Consider the following 27,984-nt stretch of genomic DNA (forward strand, 5'->3'; position numbering starts at 1 on the left):
TAAAAAATCAGGCAAATCTAAGCATGAGCCTAAACTTAATCGTAATTTAAAACCAATAACCTCTTTTGTCACATAAATAAATTTATTATTATTATTGTTAAACTAAACATTGTAAACATGTTTCTGATTAAACAATATTGCTCAAAACAAAAAAAGACGATATAGTCGAGTTCCTCGACTATCAGATACCCGTTACATTGTTAACTAATTTAAAATTAATAAAATAAAGAGAGCGTGGCAAACTTTTTTCTTCTACCTGTTTAATACTCAGCAAGTAATGGGTATATTTCATAAATATTTGTATAAATTATTACACAGTACAAATAAATATAGGTACATAATACAAGCTTACAGAGAATATAATGACTTTAAATACATACTTTGGGAATAGCGTTGGCATAATCGAAAAAAGCTTATAAATATGCATAAATACAACAAGTCGGAAAGTCCGTAAGTATATAGGAATGCTCAAATTTGGAAATCAAGATCTTTATATGTATCCCTCGACTGATACATTTTGCCACTGGCCCTGGAATTAAAAAGGAGTTAAACCCCAACAAGTAAATAAAAAAGGTTAACTTACAGCAATGCCAAGGTTCCATCCAACTCCAGCTGGATTTTCCTTTGTAATCCCGCACCGCCTGCAGATAATGCCATTGAGGGAAATGGCCCACACCTCGGAACCCACGGACACCGAACGGAAGCCACAATGCTGCTCCGTATGGGGCGGCACATTGGCGGCATTGGGCAGAAACTGCCAGTGAGAACCTTCGGGGAAGGTTCTTGAGATCTCCTTGCGCACAGCCAAACGCTGCTGGTTGTCCAGCGCCCAAATGCCGGCGCGACCCACGCTTATCGCCTTGAAGGTCACGCCCGCCGGAGCCTCCACCTGCTGCCAGGCATCGCCGCAGGGATTCTGCTTGCTGATTCCGTACCGGAAGAACACCATGCCGTTGCGGGCCACAGTCCAAACCTGACCCGCGGGGCCAACGCTAATCCCGACCAGCGGCTGGTCACTGGTGATGTGCTCCCAGGCGTCGCCACGTGGATTTAGGCTGCACACACCGTGCCGGATCAGGACATCGCCATTGGAGGCGATGGCCCAGGCGGCCACCGATGTGTTTCCCTCACCCGAGAGACTATCCACATCTTCGTCTAAGACCTGGGAATCGAAAGAGTTAGTATCAGGGGGTAAGTAATCCATCTAACTCATTGTAAATAATCAGGGCTTGGAAAATAACACACTCTGTAAAAAACGTGTGTTATTAACATGTTAAATGTCAAAGTGTTAAGTTCAAAAAAAGTTATTGACTTGTGTGTAAAAAAGTGTATCCTACATATGTTAGAAACATAAATAACACACACATGTCATTTGTGTTATTTACACGACATGTTTTTTACTCAGCGTGATTTTAACACAATCAGTTTTTGACATTAAAGTGTGAGAATTGTATGTTAAACTGAAAATTGCACGGTTTTCTAGAGTATACGAAATGTAACTTTCATTTGTGTTAAAAACACAGTGTGTAAAAAAAATTCGTGTTTATAACACATTGTGTAATAAGCACAAGTGAGCTGTATGTGTTAACAATTATTTTTCACATTGTAATACTTTTGTATTTGACACACATATCAACAATTTTGATCACACCGTAGAATACAATTTTTCATGTTTTTAACATGTGTGTTAATTTCCGAACCCTGATTACTATATAAGATGAATAGGTATATATTAAGACCAACCTGCAAGGCGGCATCGAGAATCTTAGACTGACTCAGCTCCTGCCAGGGACCGCTGCTGCTGAGGCGGCACCGCTTCATCCACCTGCGCCGGCGCACGCAGTCCGTGAGTTTCTTGTGGGCATGATAGTTGGCCGGAAAGTCGATGGCATATTGCCAGCCCTCCTTATCCGCGCCTCCCGGAATGTTGTAGTCAATGACCCAATCGGATATCCATTCGCAGTGCGTGGACAGCAGCTTAGTGTGCTCCTTGCTGCGCTTCTGCCTTCCGCTGGCATCGCTCCACATGTGCCGATCTGTCGGCAGACTTTTGGCAGTAAAGCCACTGATGGGATTCCATCGCTGGTTCTCGTAAACGTAGTAAGTGTGCGTGTCAATCATTGGGTTGATCTTGCCGGAGCCCTCGAGACCCTTAAGGAACATACCACCCCAGCCGCCGTTGTAAACCCAGCCAGTGTTGTCACACGAAATGCCCCATACAACGTCCGCACCGCTGTTGAAAATCCTCTTAATGTGGCCACCCATTTGGCGCCAGTGCATCCGCTCCAGGGAGACAATCAGTGAGGGGCATCGGTACAGCACATTGAAGAGCTTAATGCGACCGCTTACATAGAGCCTGGTCACGCTTTCCGGATCAATGCGGTACTTGTAGTCCGTATAAACGGCATTGTTCACTATCATCAAGTAATGGTCCTGCAGGGCCCTGAAATTGAGTATAAATATTAGATGCATTTCCTTGATATTTTGCTAAAATTCTTACTTAATTTTTAAAGTAAACGTAGCACCCGGAGCGAATGCCATTTTATCATTGCGTATTTCGTCCAGCCACTCGGACTCCTTCATCGAATTTAGCACGGTGGTGCGTTCGTTAAAGCGAGGATTCAGATGCAAGGCAATCACTCGATGCTTCTCCACGCGATGCGGCTGCACTTTGACTGTGGAATGCGACTGCAAGTCGAAGCGGATCTGATCAGCGTCATCGTACACACAGCCGGATATCTCTAGTTCAGTTCCGCAGGGCATTCTGTTAAGAAAAAATGTAATTAATTATATATTTAAATAGTTTTACTGGAATTTTTGGTTTATTATATAAATTAAAATATTAATAAAAAAACAGGAATATGAGTGATTCTTTGTGAAACGTATCGAGATTTTCTTCACGGTCTCTAAACCAATATCTAATTTTTATGAGGATTTTTAAAAAAGTTTTAAAAAAATGAATTTGACAGAAGCGAAGATATGGCGATGGTATTTTTTTTTGTTTGTTTTATTTATAATTTTAAATTACGTGGGGTAAGAAACAAATAAAAATACCCAAAAATTATTATATTTGCCAAGCTTTCAGATAAAAATAACACCCATAATGGTTCCAGTGCAAAATATAGTAGAAACTTCAAAAAAAATATTACTATATATAGAAAGCATCAATCACCCAATATTTTCGGGACATTTAAACAGTAGCCTTATAATTTACGTGTCACTTTTAAGAAATACTAGTTTTTAACAGTATTTTTGAAATCGCAGTTAATAGAAAAACACTGAGCCACTTATTTAGCCACAGGTATGTTACCAAACCCACTTACCCGTTGTAAAGAGTGTTATAATAGGGAGTTTCGCAAGTCGAAACGTCCATCTTCTCCAAATATCCCTGACCGGGTTCGGTTTTCTGTTGCGCCTTCATGTTGGCCGCATCGAAGACAAACACATCGCCCAGTTCGCTGGTCAGCCAGATGGCATTGCTGGCCGGTTTGCCGACCAGCGTGTTGATCTGGCTGCACACAGACGACAGGTGTGAGAGCCAATCCTCCATTTCCGAGTCGCTGGAGAACTGCAGCTTCACCGGCGAACAGTTGACAGGCAGGTGGGGCGCATGGATGGCGATCCGCGGAGCGCCTGCTTCACTGCAGCATTGCACACAGGTGATGTCCGACAGCGGAAATTGTATTTTCGTTGCTGCTCCATCCGGACTGAGCACCGTAAAAGTGCCCGAGTCGCCGGAACGCGTTCCGCTGCTCACCCACTCGAGTTCGATGATGCAATCCTCGAATTCCCCTCCAGGTCGCTGGTAACGAGCATCCGCCGACTTCACCCACGACGAGAGCTCCACAGCCTTCTCAAACTTGGCCACCGTCTGCAGCTTGGCCAGTTTCTCCTGGCGGCGCTGCAGTTTGCTCAGAATATCCTTCCGCCAATTGGCATTCACATCCACTTTGCTGTCGCTCGTCTGCTCGTTGAACCAATTGGGCATGTTGCTGGCGTCCACGGTCACCGCACCGGGAGCCACGCAGCTCCATAGTATACCGCATTCGGTCCAAAACTGTGAGCCCGTGTGGTCATCATCCTCGCCGAGGAAAACATCCGATCCGTGGTGCGTGGAGTCAGATTCAAAGACTGTAGAATCGCTTTCGGGATGCGCTTCGGTGCCCACAACTGAGCCAACACTTCGCACCGGCGACCAGGCCCTCGGATTCTTGAGCTGCGTCTCAAACTTCCCGGTAATCTCCACCACATCCGCCGCCGGAGCACTGGAGGCATGCGAAGTTTCTCGCAGTGCCGCAGTTCGATGCTTGTGGCGATCGTTTAGGTTTAAACTTCCAATTGTCGGTGGTGAATCGGCACTGAGTTTCCAACGTTCGTTCTTCAGGAGGCCCGGTGGACCTCCATTGCTGGAAAACGAGCCCGTGGAACTATTGGGCATGGTTTCTATGACAGCACACGTCTCGACGACGCCCTTTTCCTTCTCCTTGGAGTACAGATTCGAGAAGCTCTGGTGCTTTGAGCCCGGCGTCGAACTGCTGCCGCCACTTTTGCGTGAGACAATGGATAGAGAGCTGGAAGTTCGGCTGATTTGCATGGGGCACTGGATCAGGCGCCACTTTTTACCCGTGGGATCGGCGGAAGTCACCCCGGAGCGGTGGTACAGGCAACGGTCAGCGGCTCCAACGGCAAAGACCTGTGTGAAAATTCGATTAAAGTTAAGAGGATTGGAGCAAATAGAAACAAGAAAGGAAGCTAGCTTCGGCCGGCCGAAGCTTATATACCCTTGCAGATCATTCCTATTAACATACAAAAACATTTAATTTTGATTTACTTGCTTATATGTTCAAACCATCGAAATTTTAGCTGCTTCCGTATTATTTTGTCATTATTTTTGTATCCTTCCTATGGGAGCTATATTATATAGACGTCCGAATTAAGTTAAATTGAAAAGAAAAGCTATATCCCAGTGAAGAAGAGAATGTAATGAAAATCAACAAAGATATAATTTTTTTCCTTTTAATTTTTATTTAATTTTCCGACCGTTCCGGTTATGGCAGATATAGTGATCCGATTTTTTAAAAATTTTATTCGAAATTCAGAAATATTTTTAAAATAATATTCCCAAGAGTAGAAGGTAATATTTCAAAAAACACTGAAGCTAGAATTTTGTTAACTTTTTTTTTCGATCTTTCCTATGGGAGCTATAAGATATAGTAGTCCGATCCGGTCGGTTCCGACTTATATACTACCTGCAATAGAAAGAAGACTTTTGGGAAAGTTTCAACCCGATAGCTTCAAAACTGAGAGACTAGTTTGCGTAGAAACGGACAGACAAACGGACAAACGGACAGACGGACAGACGATCAAGAATATATATACTTTATGGGGTCGGAAACGTCTCCTTCACTGCGTTGCAAACTTCTGACTGAAATCATAATACCCTCTGCAAGGGTATAAAAATGAAAAGGCTCGGTAAAAACCAAAAAGACAGCATACCTGATCATTGGCCGCCACAGAGACCATGGATATATTGCCCACCATCTCCACCCAGCCCTTGCCAATGGCCGAATCCTCGCTGATGCCCGCCGCCTCGCCCTTGACGCCCCGCCTGAACCAGGCATGATGATCGTTGGTCACACACCAGACGGCATCGGTTCCCACGGAAACGTGGACGATGCGCAGGCTGCAGCTGGCCACCGGTGTCTTGACATCCAGCCAGGCATCTCCCACTAGGTTATCCCGCGTTACACCGGTGCGCACGATGACTCGGCCGTTGTAGAGAACCGCCCAGACCAGACCAGTGGGTCCCACGCTAATCTGCGACAGCTCGCTGCCCGTGGGCGTGGGCACAGCCGTCCAACGGAGTCCCTCGGGCGAGGTCTTGGACACCCCCGTGCGGAACATGGCCCTGCCGTGGGCGGTGATGGCCCAGACGCATAGAGTTCCGGCCGGTGCATTGGGCACACAGGTGCCACCGATGGCCACATCGATGAAGGGCTCCTGCGTGGGATCCTTGTGCAGCGGCGCCACGGCGCACCAGCTGTTTAAGGCGGCATATCGCCTGTATCTCACCCACTTGCGGCGGCGGACATAGGAGTTCCAGGATTTCTTAACCGAATACGTGGCCGGAAAGTCCAAAGCATACATCCAGCCATCCTCCGGCAGCGGCTGTCCGTCCAGTTCCAGGTCCAAATGCCAGTCGCCGTCCCACTGCCAGGCCATCGAGGGCAGCCGGATCTTGTCCACGCCCCGCTCCACGCTGCCATCGGCGGAGGAGTACCTGTAGCGATCCGTGGGCAGCAGCGTCTTCGAGAATCCCTCGATGGGCAGCCAGCGCTCGTTCTCGTAGGATTCCTCCCGTATCCGGATGGGCACGTCCAGGCCGTGGACATGCACATACACCTGACGGTCGCCGCCAATGGCCCACAGGAAGTTGGTCACCGCGCAGATCTTCTTGAACTCCAGTCCCAAATAGGGCAGTTCCCGCCAAGCCGCCGAGCTGGTGGACAGCGTGTAGACGCGACCCTCGCTGCTGGCGGCGAACAGGTAAGAGCTCGGCATGGTGGGATCGTTTCTTGACTAGATTCTAGGGATCCTCTCTTTGTCTGCCATCGTGTTTACAATGCAGGCGGAAAAATTGATTTTTCTGAAGATATAGATTTCTGGCCAGCGGTGGCACAGCTGATGGCTGCGTTCCAACCGATAGTATCGTGTAGATGATATTCTTCATGTCATGTAGAATGTTGATAAGCAATTTTAATTTTAAAAACATGATAGTTTCTATTAAAATTCATTTATAAAGAAAAGCATAAACTTAGTAAATGCTTTATTTGTTTAAATTTTTTTAGAACATATTTATTAATTTACTTTACCTTCTCTAAATTAAATTTAAATAAATATTTCAATAGTCAAGTCGATGGCCTTTGCAGCCAGCAGTCTAAATTTCTAAATAGGTATTACTTTAAAGGCGATTTGTATTAAATAGATATAAAGTATCATAGGGCTGAGGCCTACAGCTGCTAAAGCTCATACCCACTGTTAGCAAGTAGTTTCCAATTAGTTGTTAGCATTAAATAAATAAACAAATTAATATTTTAACAAAAGGTCCTTCGACAACCCGACAAACAGCGCTGTTAACTTTCGTGAGCCACAACATACAAATACCGATTACTATCGAAGATAAGCCACCGTAAAAATCAGGGTGGCAACTCTTTTGGCCGCTTTCCGATTTCGATCGTTTCAAATCAGACGCTAAAAGGACTTTGAATCGTCAAATTTCAAATATTTTTGAAGTTCATTTTCTTTTAATTATGTAGCTGCGGGGTTTTTAATTGCTATAGCAGTATAGCAGTAATGGTCACAATAATAATCTATACTATCGACAGCAGAAAGAATGGCCCAATTATTTTGTTTCAAAACAACGCGATAGCTACTCGTGACACGGAGAGAATCGCGACCAATGCTCATCTCTAGACCCAGCTTGCTGCATTGATTTTGAAAAATATGGTAAAAATTGAAGCGTTTTAACTGCTAAACTCGGAGGCGTAGGCCTAAAACCGAAAACATACGATCGAGGACACTTTCAACCGGTCACCGTTGCAAGGGACAGCCGTGATTTTGGCCACTCGGCGTGGCGACGTTCGACGCAGAAAATCGAGCACGCGCAGGCCAGACGGTCGGTCGGTCGCATCAGCTGCTGGCTGTGGGACACCCGGAGTCCGACCACGGACAAGTCCCACTCCCCCGATTCCCCCCCATTCCGTAGTCGCAGTCCCAGTGCCGAAACGAATCCGAATCCGAATCGGAGGCCCTTCCAGCAGCCGGTATTTCGTGCTCTTGTGTGTAGTAAAACATATGTACACACGCCTAGTACAAACGTATATACATATATGAGTTAAAAACTATATGTATCCCCCTACCCAATGTCCTGTGCATCCCGTGGAACCTCTGCGCTGCATCCGCCAGAAAACTCCCCTAAAAATAGCCCACTATTAATCGGAACCCTTTCCCTACCCACAGCTAACCACTTCGGAGCTCTAGTGAACTGGTCGTAATCGGAAAATCCAGTAAGTGCATCTCATATCACCTGCCCAAAAGCCAAAAACTAAACCCACAATCCACAGCAAAACTCACCTTCGACGGACGGAACGGACAGACTGCGGAAAACACATCACATTAAGTCATGCCACGGGGAAAACGCCGAGCTGCAGACACAATTAGCGAAAACATGGATCATGGTCAACCGAAGAGGGCCCGAACCAGCTACACCAGCATACCCACACAACAGAGCAGCAGGTGAGTGCGGAGAAAAGGAAAGGAGAGGAAAAGGAACAAAAGGCCTTCGTGCGGCATCATCTGTTCCTGGGGAAAAGCATCTGGTTTCCGGTATAGAGATTTATATGCCATTGATGCTTTTCAAATTTGTATAAAACCAAAAAGAAAAATCCAAGGAGCAGAATGTCTCTCATCTGCCACTGAAAAATGTATCATTCATTGAAAAAGGAGTAGTTTTCCTATTGACAAATATCTGCCTATGAATAGGGAACTTACATAAATTCTTTTGACTGATTTTATTGCAAAAATTGTGTTTCCCGAAATTCTGACTGTTTAGTATATTATCAAAACGATTATTCATCCTATTATTCACTATTTGTACATATTTCCAAGCAGAGACTCGTAATGATTTACTTGATTTTCATAGTCAAATATTGCTCTATTTCCAAGTATTCAGATCAAAGATCTCTTGATTTGTGCCTTCAAAAAGATGATTAATGTGAATTTTATTATGCCACTATAAATGCTGATTATTTAGGAGAATATTAAACTTCCGCTAAATGTTTGATTAAGATAAACTTATCATGAAGAACTGTTGTTTATCATTTATGGTTTTTTATATAGTAATTCAGTAGGAATATAAACATTCACCTGTTCTGGTACTTACTCAGTTTAATTTAAATTCTCCAACTATAGATTTCCTAAGTTATTGTTTTTTCAAATGGTGTAGAGAAATTACTCATCAGTTATCAGTTCTCTATTAATCTTGTGCGAATAGATAACTCCATGCTAATAATTAAAATCCCTTGTTTTCAGCAGGCATCAGTATTTATTTCCACTTTAAACTCATTTATACTAATTATAAACAAAAGCATTTAAAGTTCCTATAATCCCCACGCGCATTTCTTTCGATATTTCAATTGGCAAACTTTTGAATGGATAAAGAGATAATGACGGTTTAATAGGCGGTGCAGGAGGAGATTTCGTTTAACAAGGTGTCATAAAAAACGAGTATTCAGTATAGATGCTTCCTTAAAATTTCCGAAACATGAGTATAAGTCCACGATGCCAATTTTGGTCTTTCGCTAAGATTAGTTTGCCTGGTAAATAATAGTTACTGGGTAATAATGATATATATTAACATTTAATAATCATATATGGTGTGCTATTATTTTATACATTAACAATATGGAAGACATTTGCATTTCTCATATATGTATCTTTAGTTGACTTCGATAATCTCGTAAATGTTAATCTCATTATCTGCGGGGACAACTCTTAAAGTTTAAAAATATAGGACTACAGGATTGCAATAGATCCAACAAACGTGGGGGATATGTGTAGACAACGATATGATCGAAATAGTTGAACGAAAACGAATACTTTTGGGTGTGCTCTTTACTCTGCTCACTCCATGGAACCGTACTGGACCTTCTTGACTTTGAAGTACCTGTTGGAAAATAATCCTTATTATAATACCTTCTTAAGGTGAAAGTATAGAATATATTACCTCCATCCGCCGTAACCCGAGATGGTCAGCAGCACGGCGATGGCGAGGGCAGTGCCCACGGCCAGGGGCGCCGTCTCATCGCGATAGGATCCCGTGGCGCTGCAGTGGAAGGGCGGTCCCCACTTGCCGCTGTCCTTGAACATGAAGCTCTGCATGTGCATGTCCCGCAGATAGACCTTGGCTATGTGCCCCGACTGGTCGCCCGAATCGTGCGGTGCGTACATGATCACGGTCTGCTCCTTGTCGCAAACATACGATTTGCCCACCGGGGTGGGGAAATACATGGGCGTCTGGGCGGGCGAGGTGAGCTTCACGTCCAAATTGGGGCGATCCGGGTGCTCGAACAGCCAGTTGGAGGATGAGTAGGTCAGCTCGAAGAGGTTGATATACCAACCCTCGCCGCCGGACGACTGAAAGCCAAAGTTCAAATATTAATATCAACCTTTAACAACCTCTGACCTTTCAGTGATGGGAAGTTTCTGGGGTGGTGAAATAGATACTCCTAGATACTTTTCTATTTTACTTGCTGGCGTAATTGGGGGCAATACATGCTCAGTAGTTGAACGTGCCTAGGCAGCAATTAGTTCACAGAAAAAAAATGGCAATGGTCAATTTGATATTTTTTTAAGATCAAGTTTAATTAATTGCTCAAAAAATACTAAATTTGGTATTTTTTATGATATGATAAAATATTATGTTGATATGTTTGAATCTTAAATTTGACATAAATCATATCGGCTTTTTATTGATATGAAATAAGGTAGATTTAACCCTATTTCATTTCTGTTTTTTTCTGTGTTGTTAATTATCTTATCGATTTTTCGAATGTGAATTTTGGTATACCTTTACTTTGAGACATTTTTTAAAGAAGCTATAAACTCTACCCTTTCCGAAAATATTTAAATAATGAAGTAAAACCTTTCCCATCACTTGTAAGCAACCCACGCACCTTTTTAAATGTCATGGACAGCCGGAAACCCTTGAAGTCCATGGTGAGAATCTCCATATTGGACTCGACGCACTCGCCACTCAGCTGGGGATCATCGGGCATGTACAGGTCGGCCTCCACATCCTCGTTCAGCTTGTTCCGGTACTTGATGCTGATTAGTCCGTCCACCTGCATCAGGATGCAGGTGATGCCATTGGTGGCATTGAATCGATACAGCGAGGCGGTGGCATCGTGGTTCATCGAGGAGGCCTACAAAGGATTAAATCATCAGTTAGGACTGGGAAAAAGGGAATTCCTAAATGTGGATTACCGATGGCGACTTGGTTGTGTACTTGCTGACCCGCGGCGTCTTCGTTGTAAAGGCACTCAGCTGCAATCCCTGGGCGGCAGTGACTAAAAGGAGTGGTTAAAAGTAGATTCACAGGTTGCACTTAGCCAGCTTAGCTCATTTTTCAGTCAGTGTGTCACAAAACCGTCCTCGACAGTATCGATTTTCGGTGCTACCACCCACCTACGAGGAATCCCACATCCCCTGCCCCCAAATGTCTCTACTTTACTCACCCAAAAGTGCTACGATTGCCGTGGAAATCAGAGTGGCGTTGATGCCTTGGCCCAATCCTTGGACCCCGGATAGTTTCATTTTCTCTAGCAAATCCCTGTGCACTTTTTTGGTCAATTCCAATGACTATTTTACGCTGCAGTCTCCGCTCGACGCAACTACGACGTGTTTCCTCTTTCGGGTCCTGCGCACAACTGCGGCCCAAATAGAATCGCAATGTCCTCCTGTCGCCTCGAATCCACCCACTCCGCTGCCACCCACTCTTCCCTTATCCTGCCACAGGACTTCACTCTCGCTTTTCGCCTGCGCAGTCGCTTGGTAATGGGACGCTGGACGAGATGTGGGTATATTTGTATGTATGTAGGTGCACTTGCACGTATAGTATTGAAATAAGAAATAAATAGGTAAATAATAAGAATGTCATTTATGTAGTTAATTGAACATTTTTAATATTAATTATAATTTTTATTAACATCTTTTAATAGCCGAATTGTAGGTTTTTCCATTTTTTGAAGGAAAATATTTATTTTAAAATTTAAATTTAATAAAGAACAACTTGTGGAGGGTATGGCAGCTATAAATAAAGTATAGTCGTTACATTTTAGAAAAACTTTTTAAAATATTTTTTTTTAAGTTATAAATTTGTATATTATTTCGTCCAATCTAATTTCAAATTAAATTCAAAATTGTAAAATATTAAAAAAATCATATGTCAAAAAAAATGAACGCTAAAATGAGAAAAAAAAATTGTTTTAATAATTTTTCCTTTTTTTTATTGTTTTCCGATCCTACTTATAACTTATAACTGACTAAAATTAAAACGAGATGCTACTTGCTTAATAAACTGATAAATTAGTTTATAGGAAAATATATTATAATCGAGCTACCCGTTTCAATAGTCGTCCAATCTAATTTCAAATTAAATTCAAAATTGTAAAATATTAAAAAAATCATATGTCAAAAAAAATGAACGCTAAAATGAGAAAATAAATTGTTTTAATAATTTTTCCTTTTTTTTATTGTTTTCCGATCCTACTTATAACTTATAAGTGACTAAAATTAAAACGAGATGCTACTTGCTAAATAAACTGATAAATTAGTTTATAGGAAAATATTTTATAATCGAGCTACCCGTTTCAATTTCTATCTGATAACATTTGTCCCATTTTGTACGAAAAAGATTGCCTTAGATGATGATCAATACTAATTGTTGTCCCGATCGTTCCCATTTCCTTTAATAAACACAATACAAGGCTCGTCTCCCCGAAGTACATAAAAGTTCGACAGCCTTTGGTTTTCCTAATTTTTCCGATTTGTCATATCTTCTGGGTTGGCATTATTTTCTTTGCTTCCCTGTGCGCCTCCGCTCTTGGCATTGGCCTCGTCTCGTCTCTGCTCTGTCATGTTTACTATTGCTATTTTTAGGGGGCCAATACTCAAAAACAAACCCCAGAGCAGCAGCAGAGGCAAGTCGAATAAAATAAACAAAAGAGGCCACACGGCAATAGCGACAGATTCGATTAAAACTCTGGTCTACATGTGGTGAAGGCAGAAACAGTGCAGTAAATTCCATATAATTTAGATGGCAGAGTGTGTGCAATGTGATTGAATCATTGAACCCGATTGATTAAGTCGAAAAACTTGTTGTTTCTATTCCGCAGACGCCATATAAGAGCGGAGGATGGCTTCAGTCAGAAACGATGTTTGACATGGTTCCAGGAATACACCACTCCAGATGAACCAGAGACATTGGGTGAGTTTAGTTTATTATCGAAAATTAAAGCAATATATTATATTATATGGTATAAAAACCTCAAGGTTTTAACTTTTAAATAAATTGAAGATATATCTGAGAAATTCTATTTATATATTGGCCCCTGAAATACTTATGTAACGATCTATTTCTTCAGGTCCCGATGGGATGGAGAAATTCTGCGAGGACATCGGCGTGGAGCCAGAGAACATTGTGATGCTGGTGCTGGCCTACAAAATGGGCGCCACCCAGATGGGCTTCTTCAGCCAGCAGGAGTGGCTCAAAGGCCTCACAGAACTGGACTGCGATTCGGCAGCGAAAATGGTTGTGAAACTGGACTATCTGCGCAGCATACTCAACGATCCCAACTCCTTCAAAAGCATCTACAGATACGCCTACGATTTTGCCAAGGTGGGTTCTTTATAATAACTTTAACTATGATTTGTAATTAAGAAGGCTTTCCTCTTTTTAGGACTCGGACCAACGGTGTATGGATATTCTCACCGCCAAGGCCATGCTCCAACTTCTCTTAGGCAAACACTGGCCTCTGTATCCGCAGTTCGCACAGTTTCTAGAGCAGTCAAAGTACAAGGCGATCAACAAGGATCAGTGGTGTAATATTCTCGAGTTCTCGCGCACCATCTGCATTGACTTGTCAAATTACGATATTGACGGGGCATGTAAGTACACAGAACAAAATTTGATATTTTTTAAAGATCAAGTTATTCATATCATTTTGATATGAATAAAGATCATGTTAATCTTTTTTTATATTATTTGCTCAAAAAATACTACATTTGGTATTCTTTATGATATGATAAAATATCATGTTGATATGTTTGAATCTTAAATTTGACATAAATCATATCGGCTTTTTATTGATATGAAATAAGGTAGAAATAACCATATTTCATATCGTTTTTTTTTTCTGTGTAGCCAAAGGTCTAAAGAATAAAATTTATTAAATTTAGTAACTGAAAAATAAGAAGAAATATAGCATATATGTATTGAGATGTTCCTAACTATTTTAATAGCTTGGGACCATTTTAAATTGTAAAAATTTCAAGATTTATATAAGATACTTCTTATAGACAATACTAATGACTAGTAAATACTAAAAATTAATTAATTTCAATTAATTCTGATTCCAGGGCCCGTCATGCTGGATGAGTTTGTGGAATGGCTGCGCCTGCAGCGGAGCCAGGTCACCTCGACCTCCGGGTCCAGCTGAGAAAAGCTGAATCGAGTCGCCTATTTCTAGTTCAACTTTGGGAGCTCAGTGCGGAGGAGTTCGCGGAGGAGGAGGAGATGGGATGCGATGGGAGTACGGATGAGATGAGATCGGATCGGCGGAAATATAAGACAGAACCACAGGACACTCACTGACACCCACACCCACGCCCACACTCACAGACACAACCACACACTCACCCACACAGAAACACAAGGCATTTTGGAGAGACTGCGTACACTGGCAAAGCAACCAACTATGAAACTAAACTATTGATAATATATTTAATGTAATAATTTATGTATTAACGACAACTAAAAACTAAAACCACACTTTTCTACTTTTAAGGCCTCCTTTGAAAAACAAAAAGAAAAAAATGAGATCGAAAAAAAGAAAAACAAGAACAGCAACAAGAGCCAAAATGGGGGCAGCTTGTAAAAAGTAAACCCAGAAAAATGAAACGATGGCAATAACCAAGAGATCCCCCATAGACCTAATCTAGAACATACAATTGAACTCAAGAGACCCCTTCAAGATATCAGCAAGCATAGTCAAAATCTCAACGAAATTCAACACCAATACTGGGGAATTTGTAGTCGTTATTAAATCAATGTAGAAAAACAAAAACATTTGGGGACTATTTAATAAAATTATTAAGTGAAAATGTGGCACGATGCTTTATTATTTTATAAATTGGCAAGAGGGTGGTTTTAAGTTGACTTAAATTAAATGAATTGCCTTTTTAATGACTCTTCTTTACATTTTTATCAATGAACAAAGTTTATTCAATCATATATTCATCATATATTTAAATTTTAATCGAAGAATAAACTCTTTGAGTAAACCAATTTAAAAACAATAAGGGCTAAAGTGAGAATGTCTTTAAAAAATATTTAAAAAGTGGTGTGAACAAAATATTTAATTTGAAAAAGAAAATGCAGCTATAGAAATTCAAACAGATAACGGCTCGAAAAGTGTTTTACAACACTGGCGATAAAATACTGCAAATAAATGCGATAAATACCAGAATTTTATACGATAGCCGGCGAAACGGGCACTCAAATTCAGCTGACGCTTGTCGCCCAATTTTTGGCATTTAAAAAATCGAACGGTTTCGGCGCGTTGTCCGCTTTGTGCTTGCTTTTCGTGCACTCGATGGGCAAAATCGAGATTTGATCGCCGTTTCTCTTGTCATTTGTGTGGATCTCCGTTTTGTGGCCCTTTCAGCCGTCAGTTCGTCCGAAATTCGTTCAGTTCAGGCGGAAAACGAGGATTTTTTGCAACTCCAGGCGAACGCCAGTGCAAAAGAGGGAGCCCGAGAAAGGAGATCAAGATGGCCGCGAAGCCCGAGGATAAGAGCACGGATATTCCGGATCGTCTCTTCGATTCCAACCAGCGCAAAACCTACAAGCGCATGCGGTTCTTCGGCAAGGTAAGTGCGGATCTCCGAATGCGGATGTCCGGATGTGCATGCAAATAAGTCATAGAGATCCGCAGGCCACACCAACACCCTCACACACACAGCACCATGTCCACATCCCGGTTTTTGGTTCCGTTTTCCTTACCGTTCTTGATGCTCCCTCTTGTTTTTGTTGTTTTCAAAAGAAAGGGCGAGAGAGAAAGAGAGCATGTGGTTAGGAATGTGCGTACGAGTGTGTGTGTGCGTGCAGTTGTCAGTTTTTTTTGTTTTTTGGCGCGACTTCTTGAGTTTATGTGAAAAAATTTCAATTTTGTCAACTATAAAGCTGACTAATCATATATTCATGATCCGATTCTGGGGTTTACTAACTGATTCCTTCAGGCTCCAGAAAAACACAAGTTCCTTGTACCAAAAAACCTTAACAATTCAAAATTCATTAAACTAATTGTAAGAATCCAAAGATAAATGTACCATTTAAGGTCAAAATATATTACTGCGAAATTCTTAATCAGAAATGATTTACATTTATCCAAAGTCCCAAGAGAGTAGTTTTCTTGTGTGTGTTTTTTGTCCTTCATTTGTACTCCAAATTCAGGTTTTGTAAACCACATTTTTTAAAAGTTTTAGATGGGGTTTACCTAATATTAAGTTTCATAAATCAAAAAATATTCTTCATATCGTGCAAAATAATCTATTATTCCATTCCTTTCCTTTTTTTGTATAAGAATTTTTGTGTTCCAATGATAGGAAAATATGATCCTTAAAATAAAATACTTTCAAATCTATTAACCCTTTTCCCATATTATCCCAGGGCGGCTTTGCGAAATGCTACGAGATAATCGATGTGGAGACCGACGATGTCTTTGCCGGCAAGATCGTTTCCAAGAAGCTGATGATCAAGCACAACCAGAAGGAGAAGACCGCCCAGGAGATAACCATCCACCGCAGCCTCAACCATCCGAACATTGTCAAGTTCCACAGCTACTTTGAGGATGTGCAGAACATCTACATTGTGCTGGAGCTGTGCAAGAAAAGAGTGAGTTTCCCTGGGGGTCTAAATCTATAAACTACAATAACTAACCCCCTCGATTTCCAGTCGATGATGGAGCTGCACAAGCGCAGGAAGAGCATCACGGAGTTCGAGTGCCGCTACTACATTTACCAGATCATCCAGGGCGTCAAGTACTTGCACGATAACCGCATTATCCACCGCGATCTGAAGCTGGGAAATCTCTTCCTGAACGACTTGTTGCACGTGAAGATCGGGGATTTCGGTTTGGCCACGCGGATCGAGTACGAGGGCGAGCGCAAGAAGACGCTGTGCGGCACACCCAACTACATTGCCCCGGAGATTCTCACCAAGAAGGGTCACTCGTTTGAGGTGGACATCTGGTCGATTGGCTGCGTCATGTACACACTACTGGTGGGTCAGCCGCCATTTGAGACGAAGACTCTCAAAGACACCTACTCTAAGATCAAGAAGTGCGAATACCGCGTGCCCAGCTACTTGAGGAAGCCGGCGGCGGACATGGTGATTGCCATGCTGCAGCCGAATCCGGAGAGCCGCCCGGCGATTGGGCAGCTGCTGAACTTTGAGTTCCTCAAGGGCTCCAAGGTGCCCATGTTCTTGCCCGTCTCTTGTTTGACGATGGCGCCGCGTATCGGCAGCAATGACACTATTGAGGACTCTGTTCACCGCAAGCCGCTGATGGAGATGAACGGCATCAAGCCGGACGACACCCGCCTGGAGTCGACCTTCTTGAAGGCCAATCTGCACGACGCCATCACCGCCTCGGCGCAGGTGTGCCGCCACAGCGAGGACTATCGCAGCGATATCGAGAGCTTGCACCAGCAGCTCACCAATCTCATTAATGGCAAGGTAAATAGCGTTGTCTTACTTGCTCTTTACCTGAGAAAACCACTAAACCCTATCCCCTTTATAGCCGCGAATTTTGCAAGGCAATCTGGGCGACGAGAACACCGATCCTGCCGCACAACCGCTCTTCTGGATTTCCAAGTGGGTGGACTACAGCGACAAGTACGGCTTTGGCTACCAGCTCTGCGATGAGGGCATCGGCGTGATGTTCAACGACACCACAAAGCTCATACTGCTGCCGAATCAAATCAACGTGCACTTCATCGACAAGGACGGCAAGGAGAGCTATATGACCACCACCGATTACTGCAAGTCGCTCGACAAGAAGATGAAGCTGCTGTCCTACTTCAAGCGCTACATGATCGAGCATCTGGTGAAGGCAGGCGCCAACAATGTGAACATCGAAAGCGATCAGATCTCGCGTATGCCGCATCTGCACTCCTGGTTCCGCACAACCTGTGCGGTGGTCATGCATCTGACCAACGGATCAGTGCAGGTGAATAAATACCCTTTTCTAAACTATATATTTTATGCTAATCAAATTCGCTTTTTCAGCTCAACTTCTCGGACCACATGAAGCTCATCCTCTGCCCGCGCATGAGTGCCATTACCTACATGGACCACGAGAAGAACTTCCGCACCTACCGATTCTCGACCATCGTGGAGAACGGCGTGTCTAAAGACCTGTACCAGAAGATCCGCTATGCCCAGGAGAAACTTAGGAAAATGCTGGAGAAGATGTTCATCTAATCGTAGCCAGGCCAATACATTTTAAGGCCGAATGTTAGTTTAAGCCAATCCACGAATGCCCTGGCCAACTTCACATATAGAGATAGCCCCCCAAACGGATCCTCTCCATGCATTTTAAAAAAATTGTAGTTTCTGTTCAAATTGATTTGATTGTTCTCTGTTTTAGATTTTATTTGTTTTCTCCTTTCCCCTTCATCTACTGGTTAAGTTATATGCATAATCAATGTCGGGCCATCCCTCGAAAATATATAAATATGTCTGTTTCATGGTTTTCGTACACGGATCACTTAATAAATTTATAAAGAAACAAAGTGTTGCGCGAATTCACCCAGTTGACTGATAACGCCATTTAAATGCTGGACACATTTTGCACCTAAGTTTAATAAATGCTTATAATACAGACTGTTTAGCATGAAAGTGCTTTGCAGGACAATTATTTTCTAATAAGTTTTATGCAGAAATACCGTTCGTGATAAGATACAATTTGTAATTGCTTAGAAGCCTGTATGTATTTAAATAAAATCTCTGGAAATAAAACTTAATTATTACAGTTTACAGGCTTTTTCTTATTAGATATTTAAAATCAGTAAAGCGGTTAATATAAATGTTTATTGATAAGGACTTGGAATTGAAAAACCGTTACGGATCTGGCATTTTCCAGCACTGGTATGTGTCGTTTCTACCAGACTGAGCGATGGTAACACTGGCACGAGCGTTTTGGTCACTCTAATCAGCTTATTGATTTTATTTTCTCGAAAAAAGTTGCCAATACGTACACACTCGCTGAAAGGCCGAATAAGTCTTAATATTTAGATGCAATTAGTGCCGAGGCGGACATAAATCCTCGACATGGGTGACAACGAACAGAAGGCGCTCCAGCTGATGGCCGAGGCGGAGAAGAAGCTGACCCAACAGAAGGGCTTTCTGGGATCTCTATTCGGGTTCGTACCATCGAAATTTCGCAATGGGGAGTGGGAAAATTGCTCCTTGTCTGGTATAACGATCCATTTCCACATCCCCAGATGCTTCAGATATAGATATATACGATATGAATATATTTATTATCCATTATACTCACTGTACTACACTATTTTCACTACTCACGATAATACGTATACGTATTGATGTGGACTCTACGCCTCCACCCAGGAACTGAAAAAAGTGCGAATTAAACTGATAATAAGTTTGAGATATGTATTACAGGAAAAATGCAAAGTATTGATAAGAAGGCTATGCATATATGTATGCATTGTTATTGGTTAATACAAAATATACGCACTTACGCTTTCATATGGTTGTTGATGATTCATTGTATTCAAAAGTTTAATCATATTCAAACATAACAACCTATTGCTCAGATCTTTCCAGAATACGATTTCTAAAAAACATATTTTTTTTTTATCATTTTAAACAAATAACTTTAAATCTTTAAATTGGTAATAATAATTAAAGTTCTATTATTATTTTTTAGAACTAAAAAGGGAGGAATATAAGAAAACATTTTTAGCTCATAGCTTCACTAAGTTAATTTTATATAAATAAATAAAATAAAATAATTTTTAAAAATTTCAAATTTCTCTTTTTTTAAATTAATTTTAAAAAATAAAACAAAATTTTTCCTAAATAATTTCTTTAAAAAACTTAAGCATTTTAAATGTAATTTTTGCCTTATTTTAACTTATTTTGCCTTTAGTGACTCGTGATCACACTACTGTTCTAACAACTACAAAAATATAGGTAAAAAGCTAATAAATATCCACCATTTCAGAGGCTCCAACAAGGTGGAGGACGCCATCGAGTGCTACCAGCGGGCGGGCAACATGTTCAAGATGTCCAAGAACTGGACAAAGGCCGGCGAGTGCTTCTGCGAGGCGGCCACGCTGCATGCCCGGGCCGGAAGTCGGCACGATGCAGGAACCTGCTACGTCGACGCCTCCAACTGCTACAAAAAGGTGGACGTCGAGAGCGCCGTCAACTGTCTGATGAAGTCCATCGACATCTACACGGACATGGGTCGCTTCACGATGGCCGCCAAGCATCACCAGAGCATTGCTGAGATGTACGAGAGTGATCCCAATACTCTGGTGGGTATTCAGAATTAAAACAAAAGATCAATTCATAATTATATAAGATAATATTTCGCCTAGGCCAAGTCCATTCAGCACTACGAGCAGGCAGCCGATTACTTCAAGGGCGAGGAGTCGGTCAGTTCGGCCAACAAGTGCATGCTGAAGGTGGCCCAGTATGCCGCCCAACTGGAGGACTACGAGAAAGCAATATCCATATACGAGCAGGTGGCCGCCTCTTCGCTGGAGAGCTCGCTGCTCAAATACAGTGCCAAGGAGTACTTCTTCAGGGCCGCCCTCTGTCACCTGAGTGTGGACCTCCTGAACGCGCAGCATGCCATTGAAAAGTATGCCCAGCAGTACCCAGCATTCCAGGACTCAAGGGAGTTCAAGCTCATTAAGGTGGGTTTTTATCATATAATTTAAATGCCCAAAGTTTGGTAGGAAAAACTTAAGTTAATAACTTGTCTCTCTTTATGAATTATTTTCAATTACTCATGGACTTCCTCAATTACAGGTTTTGTGCGAACATCTCGAGGAACAGAACATCGAGGGATTCACAGAGGCCGTCAAGGATTACGACAGCATCTCGCGGTTGGATCAGTGGTACACCACCATCCTATTGCGCATCAAGAAGGCTGCGGACGAGGATCCAGATCTGCGATAAAATAATCAATTACACTTTCTGATGAAGTCGCGTACACATTTATTAAATGCTTTATTCGGTTCGGATATTAATCTACCTATATATATAACTAAATGGAAATTAATTAAACGTGTTGCATTGCTAAACCTGAAAGCACCCGAAATGACAGCCTGCTTAATCGCGTGAATTGAACTTACCGAACAGTCCATATACCCATATTCTAGAGTTTAAATTAACGCTTATGCAACGAAAAAGAGAAATCAGCAGAAGCCACTGTTCAGCTATCAGATTCAATTTAATTATTTCCAATTCGGAGTGATTCGAGGTGTTATGTTTGTCTGTTTTTGCGTTACTCTTGTTATTTGTGTAAGTAGCCAATCAGTAAGTTAGCTGCTGTTTTATTTGGATGCGTAAAATACCCTATAGAAATCCGTATCCATACTACTATAAAATAATAATAACTTTCATTACTTCGAGATTAATTAAAGAGAGTCCCCGGTAGTGAGCGAACATGAATTTCATTTTCTGCACAGAAAATATTAAAACATACCTTTTTAGATTGTACTCAAATACACAACCTATAAATAAAATATATGTCCATATAAACATTAACAATTACCCCTATAAATATCCAAAAGAAGAAACGGAATTCAAATAAATACTTGAGGGTCACATTTATAGAAAATTCCATCTCGCAAAATTTTAAAAATGTTTAGTAGATCAACTTCCTATAAACATGTACGAAGCAAGTTATAATCCAATTAATAAAATAACGACGGAGCTACGAAGTTTAATCGGCCGCTGAGGACGAAAACAAATATCAATTTATTGAATGAATATCTCCAGGAAATACACTACACAACTCAAAACCCACAACACATTTAATTAATACCAATGCAAAGATCTAAGTAATGTCTCTACGCATGCATTACCTTAGATATCTCCAATTAAAATACTTTAATAAAGTTACATGCTTGGATTAATCCTGTCATCCTGTCTTCGTATCCAACGATTTTTGTCAATATACGCACAACCAATCCAGTCATATTCATGGTCTTTCTCTTCCTTGATTGAAATATTTTTAATAGCTTAGTTTGCAACTGTAACTTACCTTGTATTTGTTTAAATCGTAAAGGTAATGTAAAGTCTTATAGATACTCCCATCTTTTACTTGATTTATTTTTAAGTTTTTAAAAGATATAGCAGAAATTTTTAATGATGTAAAAATGCCACTACGTTTACGATAGGAAACTGACTTGTACAGCATTTATATCAATTTGATAAGTGCCTGGGGTTGCGATGTCAACCAGTTTCTATTTCAATCAGCTGCAATATCAGTAGTATTTCCACCTGATCGTGCGAACTGAGATACTTTTGCGAACGTCATTGTCAAGAGCAACGGACAAAGGCCTGCCAATATCAATATCAATATGGGAGTTCTCTCGCTCTGGCTCTCCGAATGGGGGTCTCTGATTCAGAGTCGGGCTCTCGGGGGCGATGACGATGGGATGGGATGAGATGACCATATCAATAATCTCGCCAGTCATTCAGCCAATGTTCGTGCGTTAGGTTCACATTATTGTGGGGAGAGGTCCGTATAGCAGGTCTCCCATCGAGTTCTTCGCAAAACCACCAGTGGCTTAGTCCAGAAATTAAAATAAATAAATAGAATTATATAAACGCAAAACCAATACGCTAGCAAATATACTATACGTATACCCTCCTGTTGACGGTGTATTTGTATATCTGTGGAATTCCCAGTGCATTCCGGTTTTTCGAATAACATCCAACCAACAACACTGTGCCCATATAAACGTCGCTTTGTCGCACTGAAATACCAACATCGAAAAACCCCAAAAAAATATCAATAAAAAAAAGTAAAAAACCTCTCAATAATTGATGCACACCCACATGCTTACGCAAAAGTGTGATTCAATTCGTGTGCACAATCTATAATAAAAAATATTATTAAGCTGTGCTCAAAAGTCTGATAACCGAGGCTCAAACGAACTCTTTTTCCCAGACGCAAAATGCTCAAAGTACCAGGTAAAGTTAATCAACAATTACTTATGGGATATTTTCCAGTTCACGTTAGTTTTATATATTATTTTACAAGTACTAGTACGTACAGTACACACGTACACATTCATATTTATAAGGTCGTCAACGGATCACCGCTATCAGTTGGAAAATGCTCATTGTTTACGCATCTGAAAATATACTATTCACTTGATTGTTTATATAATTTTAATAGATTTTAATAATCCGGAACAAGGAACATGTGTATTTTTGGTAAAGAAAAATTGTTTGAAACAGAAGTATTAGGATAAATAAAAAATATTTTAGGTAGAAAATTGATTTTCATATAAATAATATCAAATTTAAACGACCAGTCAGTTGTCGGAATAATTCATAACAAACTAGTTTAAATTTATATCTTCGAAATATAAACTGCTGACCTGACTTTTAAGTTAATGAACAAACATTATATGATATGAAAATATAAAAGATATCTATATTTTTATTTTCCAAAAAGTAATCTTTAAATATTTCGGATAAGTGTATGTAGAAAAACCTATAACAGATCCTATAAATTTCAGATCGCAATATGGTACGGATCCCTTTGCTTTTGGGGGTCATCTTCCTGTGCTCGGCGCAGGCTCAAAATAGCCAAGCTCCCCTCCAACTGTCGGTGGGAAATCCTCTAACCGCTCTCACAGCACCGACGGCTTTTCAGAGTGGCGTCACTCACATCCAGGCCATGCGAAGCAACTTTGAAGAGGATGTCCTTATCAGCATTTCGCAGGGTGTCCAGGAGTTTGCCCTCGATCTCCTGCAGCGCATATCCGTCGAGGTGGAGAGGCTGAACAGGGACTTTATGATATCGCCCTTCTCCGTGTGGTCACTCCTGGTGCTCCTGTACGAAGGATCCGAGGGAGAGACCTACAACCAGTTGCGACAGGCCCTGCGGATCAATGTGGAGGATGAAAAGCTGCGTGGAGCCTACAAGGTGTGGAGCTCCTTTCTCAAGTGAGTTAAAAGACTGAAAAAGATGTAATAGATACTCAATTTTATTTTCCTTTTAGTACAACCACTCCAACTATCGAGGTGGCCACCCTGCAGGCCATTTACACCGGCAAGGACTATCCCATCAAGAGCAACTATCGGAATGCCATTCAGAACTACAATGTGCAGCCCGTGGAGGTGGACTTCAATAGCCCGGATTCCGTGCTGGAGATCAACGATGCCACAAAGCGCATCACCCGAGGTCTAATTCCACACACCGTTCTGCCTCAGGACATTTATGGAGCCAGGATGTTTCTGCTGTCCTCCCTCTACTTCAAAGGCCAGTGGAAGGTGGGTTTTTGACATTATCCTTAACTCATCTTCTTTAATATTTGTATCCCTTGGTATTCCAGTTCCCCTTCAACAAGACTCTGACGAGAGAGGAGCCCTTCTTCAGCGAGAGCGGCGAGGTGATCGGCAAAATACCCATGATGGTGCAGGAAGCGAACTTCGCCTATGTCTCCAACATCGAGGGTCTGGATGGCTACGTCCTGGAGCTGCCCTACGGCACCCAGGACCGACTGGCGATGCTCGTGGTGCTGCCCAAGCGGGGATTCAAGTTGAACGACGTGGCCAACAATCTGAAGACTCTGGGACTGCGACCCATTCTTCAGAAGCTGGCGGCCTTCAGGAACAGGGACACCGAGGACAACGAAGTGGAGGTCATGATGCCCAAGTTCATCACTACCACGGACTTTACACTCAAGGGAACGCTAATCAAGGTGGGTGGACTTCTTTTTTGATATCCTGCTAGAAGGTTATCCTCATCCATTCAAAGTTTTAAATATTTTAAATGACATTTCTATACCTAGATGGGCATTCGGGATCTGTTCGACGAGAGTGCCGCCAACCTGAACCGCATGTCCTCCGGATTGTTCGCCAAGCTGATCGTCCACTCCACCAAGATCATCGTGGACGAGCAGGGAACTACGGCGGGAGCTGTCACAGAGGCTTCGCTGGTCAACAAGGCCACCCCACCCAAGTTCCAGCTGAACAGGCCCTTCCAGTACATGATCGTGGAGAAGGCCACCGGCCTGATGCTCTTCGCCGGCCAAGTTCGGAACCCCAAGGCGGTTTAGAGATCTGAGCCTGACTTTACTCGCATACCACAATAAACACGTTACGTTAAGTCAATTATCTATCACTTTTATTTCATTGGGTGATATAGTTATACCCGTTACTTGTAGAGTAAAAGGGTATATTACATTCGTGCAAAAGTATGTAACAGGTAGAAGGAAGCGTTTCATTCCTATGGCACACGAGCACAATTGTTTTTGTAATAGCACTAAGCATACGGCTGTGCACTCGCAATGCTTGCCTATGCACACCCCGAATCCTCTTTGTGTCGCTGTCCTTAATAGATAAGAGCGAGCCAAGCCAACAACAAATTCCATTGAAGTTTTTTTTTCTCCTCAACTCACAATGCAAAGTGTTGTTGTCTTTTTCATGACTGTGTGTGACTTGTTACTCGCGTGCGTGTATTTTTACTTTAATGGTGTTTGTAACTGCACTGCCATAAGGCAGTTTTGAGCACCCCTGCTATATACTATATATATTCTTGATCAGGATCACTAGCCGAGTCGATCTAGCCATGTCCGTCTGTATGAACGCTGAGATCTCGGGAACTACAAAAGCTAGAAGGTTGAGATTTTCCACGCATATTCTTGGGCTTCCTACGCAGCGCAAGTTTATTTCAGCCGAGTGCCACGCCCCCTCTAACGCCCACAATCGCTCACTAACGATTTTAAAATGTGTCTGGCGCCCACCGCTTTAAAGATTTCCGAGAAGTATAAATGCAGTTTTGTTGTGCATATTTATACCCACGAAATGTAGAAGACATTTTTCAAATCGGACCATTCATTAAAAAGTTATACGCAATAAAAAAAAAGTTATATCTCCCTCGCACTCCCTTTAGCCGAGTGACGGGTATTAGATAGTCGGGACACGAACCCGACTAATAGCGTTCTCTCTTGTTTTTATTGTGGTATGTGAGTAAAGTCAGGCTCAGATCTCTAAACCACCTTGGGGTTCCGAAATTGGCCGGCGAAGAGCATCAGGCCGGTGGCCTTCTCCACGATCATGTACTGAAAGGGCCTGTTCAGCTGGAACTTGGGAGGGGTGGCCTTGTTGACCAGCGAAGCCTCTGTGACAGCTGCCGCCGTGGTTCCCTGCTCATCCACGATGATCTTGGTGGAGTGGACGATCAGATTGGCGAATAATCCGGAGGAAATGCGGCTCAGGTTAGCGGTACTATCATCGAACAGATCCCGAATGCCCATCTAGGTATAGAAATGTCATTTAAAATATTTTCAAACTTTAACAAAAAAGAAGTCCACCCACCTTGATTAGCGTTCCCTTGAGTGTAAAGTCCGTGGTAGTTATGAACTTGGGCATCATGACCTCCACTTCGTTGTCCTCGGTGTCCCTGTTCCTGAAGGCCGCTAGCTTCTGAAGAATAGGTCGCAGTCCCAGAGTCTTCAGATTGTTGGCCACGGTGCTCAACTTGAATCCCCGCTTGGGCAGCACCACGAGCATCGCCAGTCGGTCCTGGGTGCCGTAGGGCAGCTCCAGGACGTAGCCATCCAGACCCTCGATGTTGGAGACGTAGGCGAAGTTCGCTTCCTGCACCATCATGGGTATTTTGCCGATCACCTCGCCGCTCTCGCTGAAGAAGGGCTCCTCTCTCGTCAGAGTCTTGTTAAAGGGGAACTGGAATCCCAAGGAAAACATATATTAAAGAATATGAGTTAGGGGTAATGTCAAAATCCCACCTTCCACTGGCCCTTGAAGAAGAGGGCGGAGAGCAGAAACATTTTGGCTCCATAAATGTCGTTTGGAAGAATTGTATAAGGAATAAGACCTCGGCTGAAGCGACGTACAAGCTCGTTGATCTTCAGCGCCGTAGCTGGGTCACTGAAATCTACTTCAACAGGTTGCACTTTGTAGGTTGTCATCATGACGTTCTTGTAATTGTGCTCAATGGGTAAACGATGGTCCGTTAAAATTGCGTGCAGGGTGGCCACCTCGACTTCGGATGTTTTGGTACTTTTATAAAAATACAAATTAGTTGTATAGTAATTAGTACAGAATAAAATTATTGTTTTACTTAAGAGGTTGACTCATATTACTCACTTTAGGAGCTGGTTTCTTTCACTATAGAACTGGCGCAGTTCTCGCACATTACCAATATTTATCCTTAGGGTCTGATATAGCTGGTAAAGCGTTTCTCCATCCGATCCTTCCAGGAGCAGCACCAGGAGTGACCAAACGGAGAAGGGCGATATCATGAAGTTCCTGTTCTCCCTTTCCGTTTCGATCGATACGTGCTGTAGGAGAGTAAGGGAAAATTCCTCGACACCCTGGGATATTGACTGGGCATATTTCTCCTGCGCCATTAGAAGGACCATAACGCTTAATATCAGTGGAAGTCCAAACATCATTTTCTTCTTCTTTAAATAACTCTTTAGTTTAGGATTATCCCTATTGACAATCGACAGTTCTCTATACCTGTGTATAAGCAACTGTTAAATGATTTAAGAAAAACTCTATTTATGTACTTTCTGAATAGGTTTAGCCTGAAATAATTATTATAATAATTAGTTCAATATTCCAAGCCATGATCTGAGTGCACAGGCTGCACGTTTGACAGATTTTTTTCGTGCATAGGACTTGATTTTGCAAAATGGAATATATTTATTATACATTATTGATTATTAAAGTTTTAATATTTATAATCTGTGATACACAAAGTTGAACAATTACTTAGGCTTATATTATTCTTTTGGCAAGAAGTGGCCGAACTTAGTAACGGATGGTTAATAATAATAATTTGACTGCAACAGAGGTAAGTGTGAAAAGTTACCAGATAACGAAACCCATTTCCA

General features: G+C 42.0%; 7 protein-coding genes and 1 long non-coding RNA gene across 12 annotated transcripts; 4 read left to right on the forward strand and 4 right to left on the reverse strand.

Annotated features, from left to right (window-relative positions):
- Positions 1–239: 239 nt before the first annotated feature.
- Positions 240–6,684, reverse strand: Pex23 (peroxin 23). The gene is made up of 6 exons (XM_017150911.3): positions 5,497–6,684; positions 3,324–4,693; positions 2,501–2,764; positions 1,744–2,443; positions 584–1,162; positions 240–529 (listed from the first exon to the last, which is right to left on the reverse strand). The coding sequence occupies exons 1-6, from the start codon at positions 6,559–6,561 to the stop codon at positions 491–493; spliced, it is 4,017 nt and encodes a 1,338-aa protein (XP_017006400.2). The 5' UTR covers positions 6,562–6,684; the 3' UTR covers positions 240–490.
- SCCRO4 (DCN1-like protein SCCRO4) lies at positions 3,191–14,944 on the forward strand. 5 transcript variants are annotated; one of them, XR_011418679.1, is made up of 8 exons: positions 3,191–3,301; positions 8,020–8,066; positions 8,124–8,295; positions 12,954–13,045; positions 13,203–13,456; positions 13,518–13,725; positions 14,197–14,565; positions 14,625–14,944. XR_011418679.1 is itself a non-coding variant. In XM_017150913.3 (7 exons), exons 3-7 carry the CDS (start codon positions 8,183–8,185, stop codon positions 14,274–14,276), a joined length of 747 nt encoding a protein of 248 aa, XP_017006402.1. In that variant the 5' UTR covers positions 3,191–3,301; positions 8,020–8,066; positions 8,124–8,182; the 3' UTR covers positions 14,277–14,944. The 5 variants fall into 5 exon arrangements, 1 of the variants encoding a protein (XP_017006402.1); XR_011418680.1 differs by lacking the exon at positions 3,191–3,301 and adding an exon at positions 7,401–7,506; XR_011418681.1 differs by lacking the exon at positions 3,191–3,301 and adding an exon at positions 7,549–7,823.
- On the reverse strand, positions 9,097–11,603 carry LOC108063736 (lysosome-associated membrane glycoprotein 5). The gene is made up of 5 exons (XM_017150912.3): positions 11,295–11,603; positions 11,044–11,126; positions 10,734–10,982; positions 9,785–10,194; positions 9,097–9,724 (listed from the first exon to the last, which is right to left on the reverse strand). Exons 1-5 carry the CDS (start codon positions 11,371–11,373, stop codon positions 9,682–9,684), a joined length of 864 nt encoding a protein of 287 aa, XP_017006401.2. The 5' UTR covers positions 11,374–11,603; the 3' UTR covers positions 9,097–9,681.
- Positions 14,945–15,344: 400 nt separating the features above from the next.
- Positions 15,345–18,633, forward strand: polo (Serine/threonine-protein kinase polo). Its single transcript, XM_017150976.3, has 5 exons — positions 15,345–15,708; positions 16,508–16,732; positions 16,793–17,575; positions 17,640–18,068; positions 18,128–18,633. The coding sequence occupies exons 1-5, from the start codon at positions 15,610–15,612 to the stop codon at positions 18,320–18,322; spliced, it is 1,731 nt and encodes a 576-aa protein (XP_017006465.1). The 5' UTR covers positions 15,345–15,609; the 3' UTR covers positions 18,323–18,633.
- A 396-nt stretch (positions 18,634–19,029) lies between these two features.
- Positions 19,030–22,038, forward strand: alphaSnap (Alpha-soluble NSF attachment protein). Its single transcript, XM_017150909.3, has 4 exons — positions 19,030–19,263; positions 20,091–20,406; positions 20,470–20,790; positions 20,906–22,038. Exons 1-4 carry the CDS (start codon positions 19,172–19,174, stop codon positions 21,053–21,055), a joined length of 879 nt encoding a protein of 292 aa, XP_017006398.1. The 5' UTR covers positions 19,030–19,171; the 3' UTR covers positions 21,056–22,038.
- Positions 19,084–19,484, reverse strand: LOC138912826 (uncharacterized). The gene is made up of 2 exons (XR_011418382.1): positions 19,427–19,484; positions 19,084–19,347 (listed from the first exon to the last, which is right to left on the reverse strand). It is a non-coding gene; the product is annotated as an uncharacterized lncRNA (long non-coding RNA).
- Positions 22,039–22,566: 528 nt separating the features above from the next.
- Spn77Ba (Serpin 77Ba) lies at positions 22,567–25,234 on the forward strand. The gene is made up of 5 exons (XM_044393811.2): positions 22,567–23,080; positions 23,635–24,064; positions 24,121–24,391; positions 24,454–24,822; positions 24,913–25,234. The coding sequence occupies exons 1-5, from the start codon at positions 23,065–23,067 to the stop codon at positions 25,177–25,179; spliced, it is 1,353 nt and encodes a 450-aa protein (XP_044249746.2). The 5' UTR covers positions 22,567–23,064; the 3' UTR covers positions 25,180–25,234.
- An 824-nt stretch (positions 25,235–26,058) lies between these two features.
- On the reverse strand, positions 26,059–27,610 carry LOC108063732 (serine protease inhibitor 77Ba-like). The gene is made up of 4 exons (XM_017150907.2): positions 27,233–27,610; positions 26,872–27,145; positions 26,441–26,809; positions 26,059–26,379 (listed from the first exon to the last, which is right to left on the reverse strand). Exons 1-4 carry the CDS (start codon positions 27,538–27,540, stop codon positions 26,113–26,115), a joined length of 1,218 nt encoding a protein of 405 aa, XP_017006396.2. The 5' UTR covers positions 27,541–27,610; the 3' UTR covers positions 26,059–26,112.
- Between the last annotated feature and the right edge of the window lie 374 nt (positions 27,611–27,984).

This window comes from Drosophila takahashii, chromosome 3L (genome assembly GCF_030179915.1).
Source record: "Drosophila takahashii strain IR98-3 E-12201 chromosome 3L, DtakHiC1v2, whole genome shotgun sequence".
NCBI classification, from domain to species: domain Eukaryota; kingdom Metazoa; phylum Arthropoda; class Insecta; order Diptera; family Drosophilidae; genus Drosophila; species Drosophila takahashii.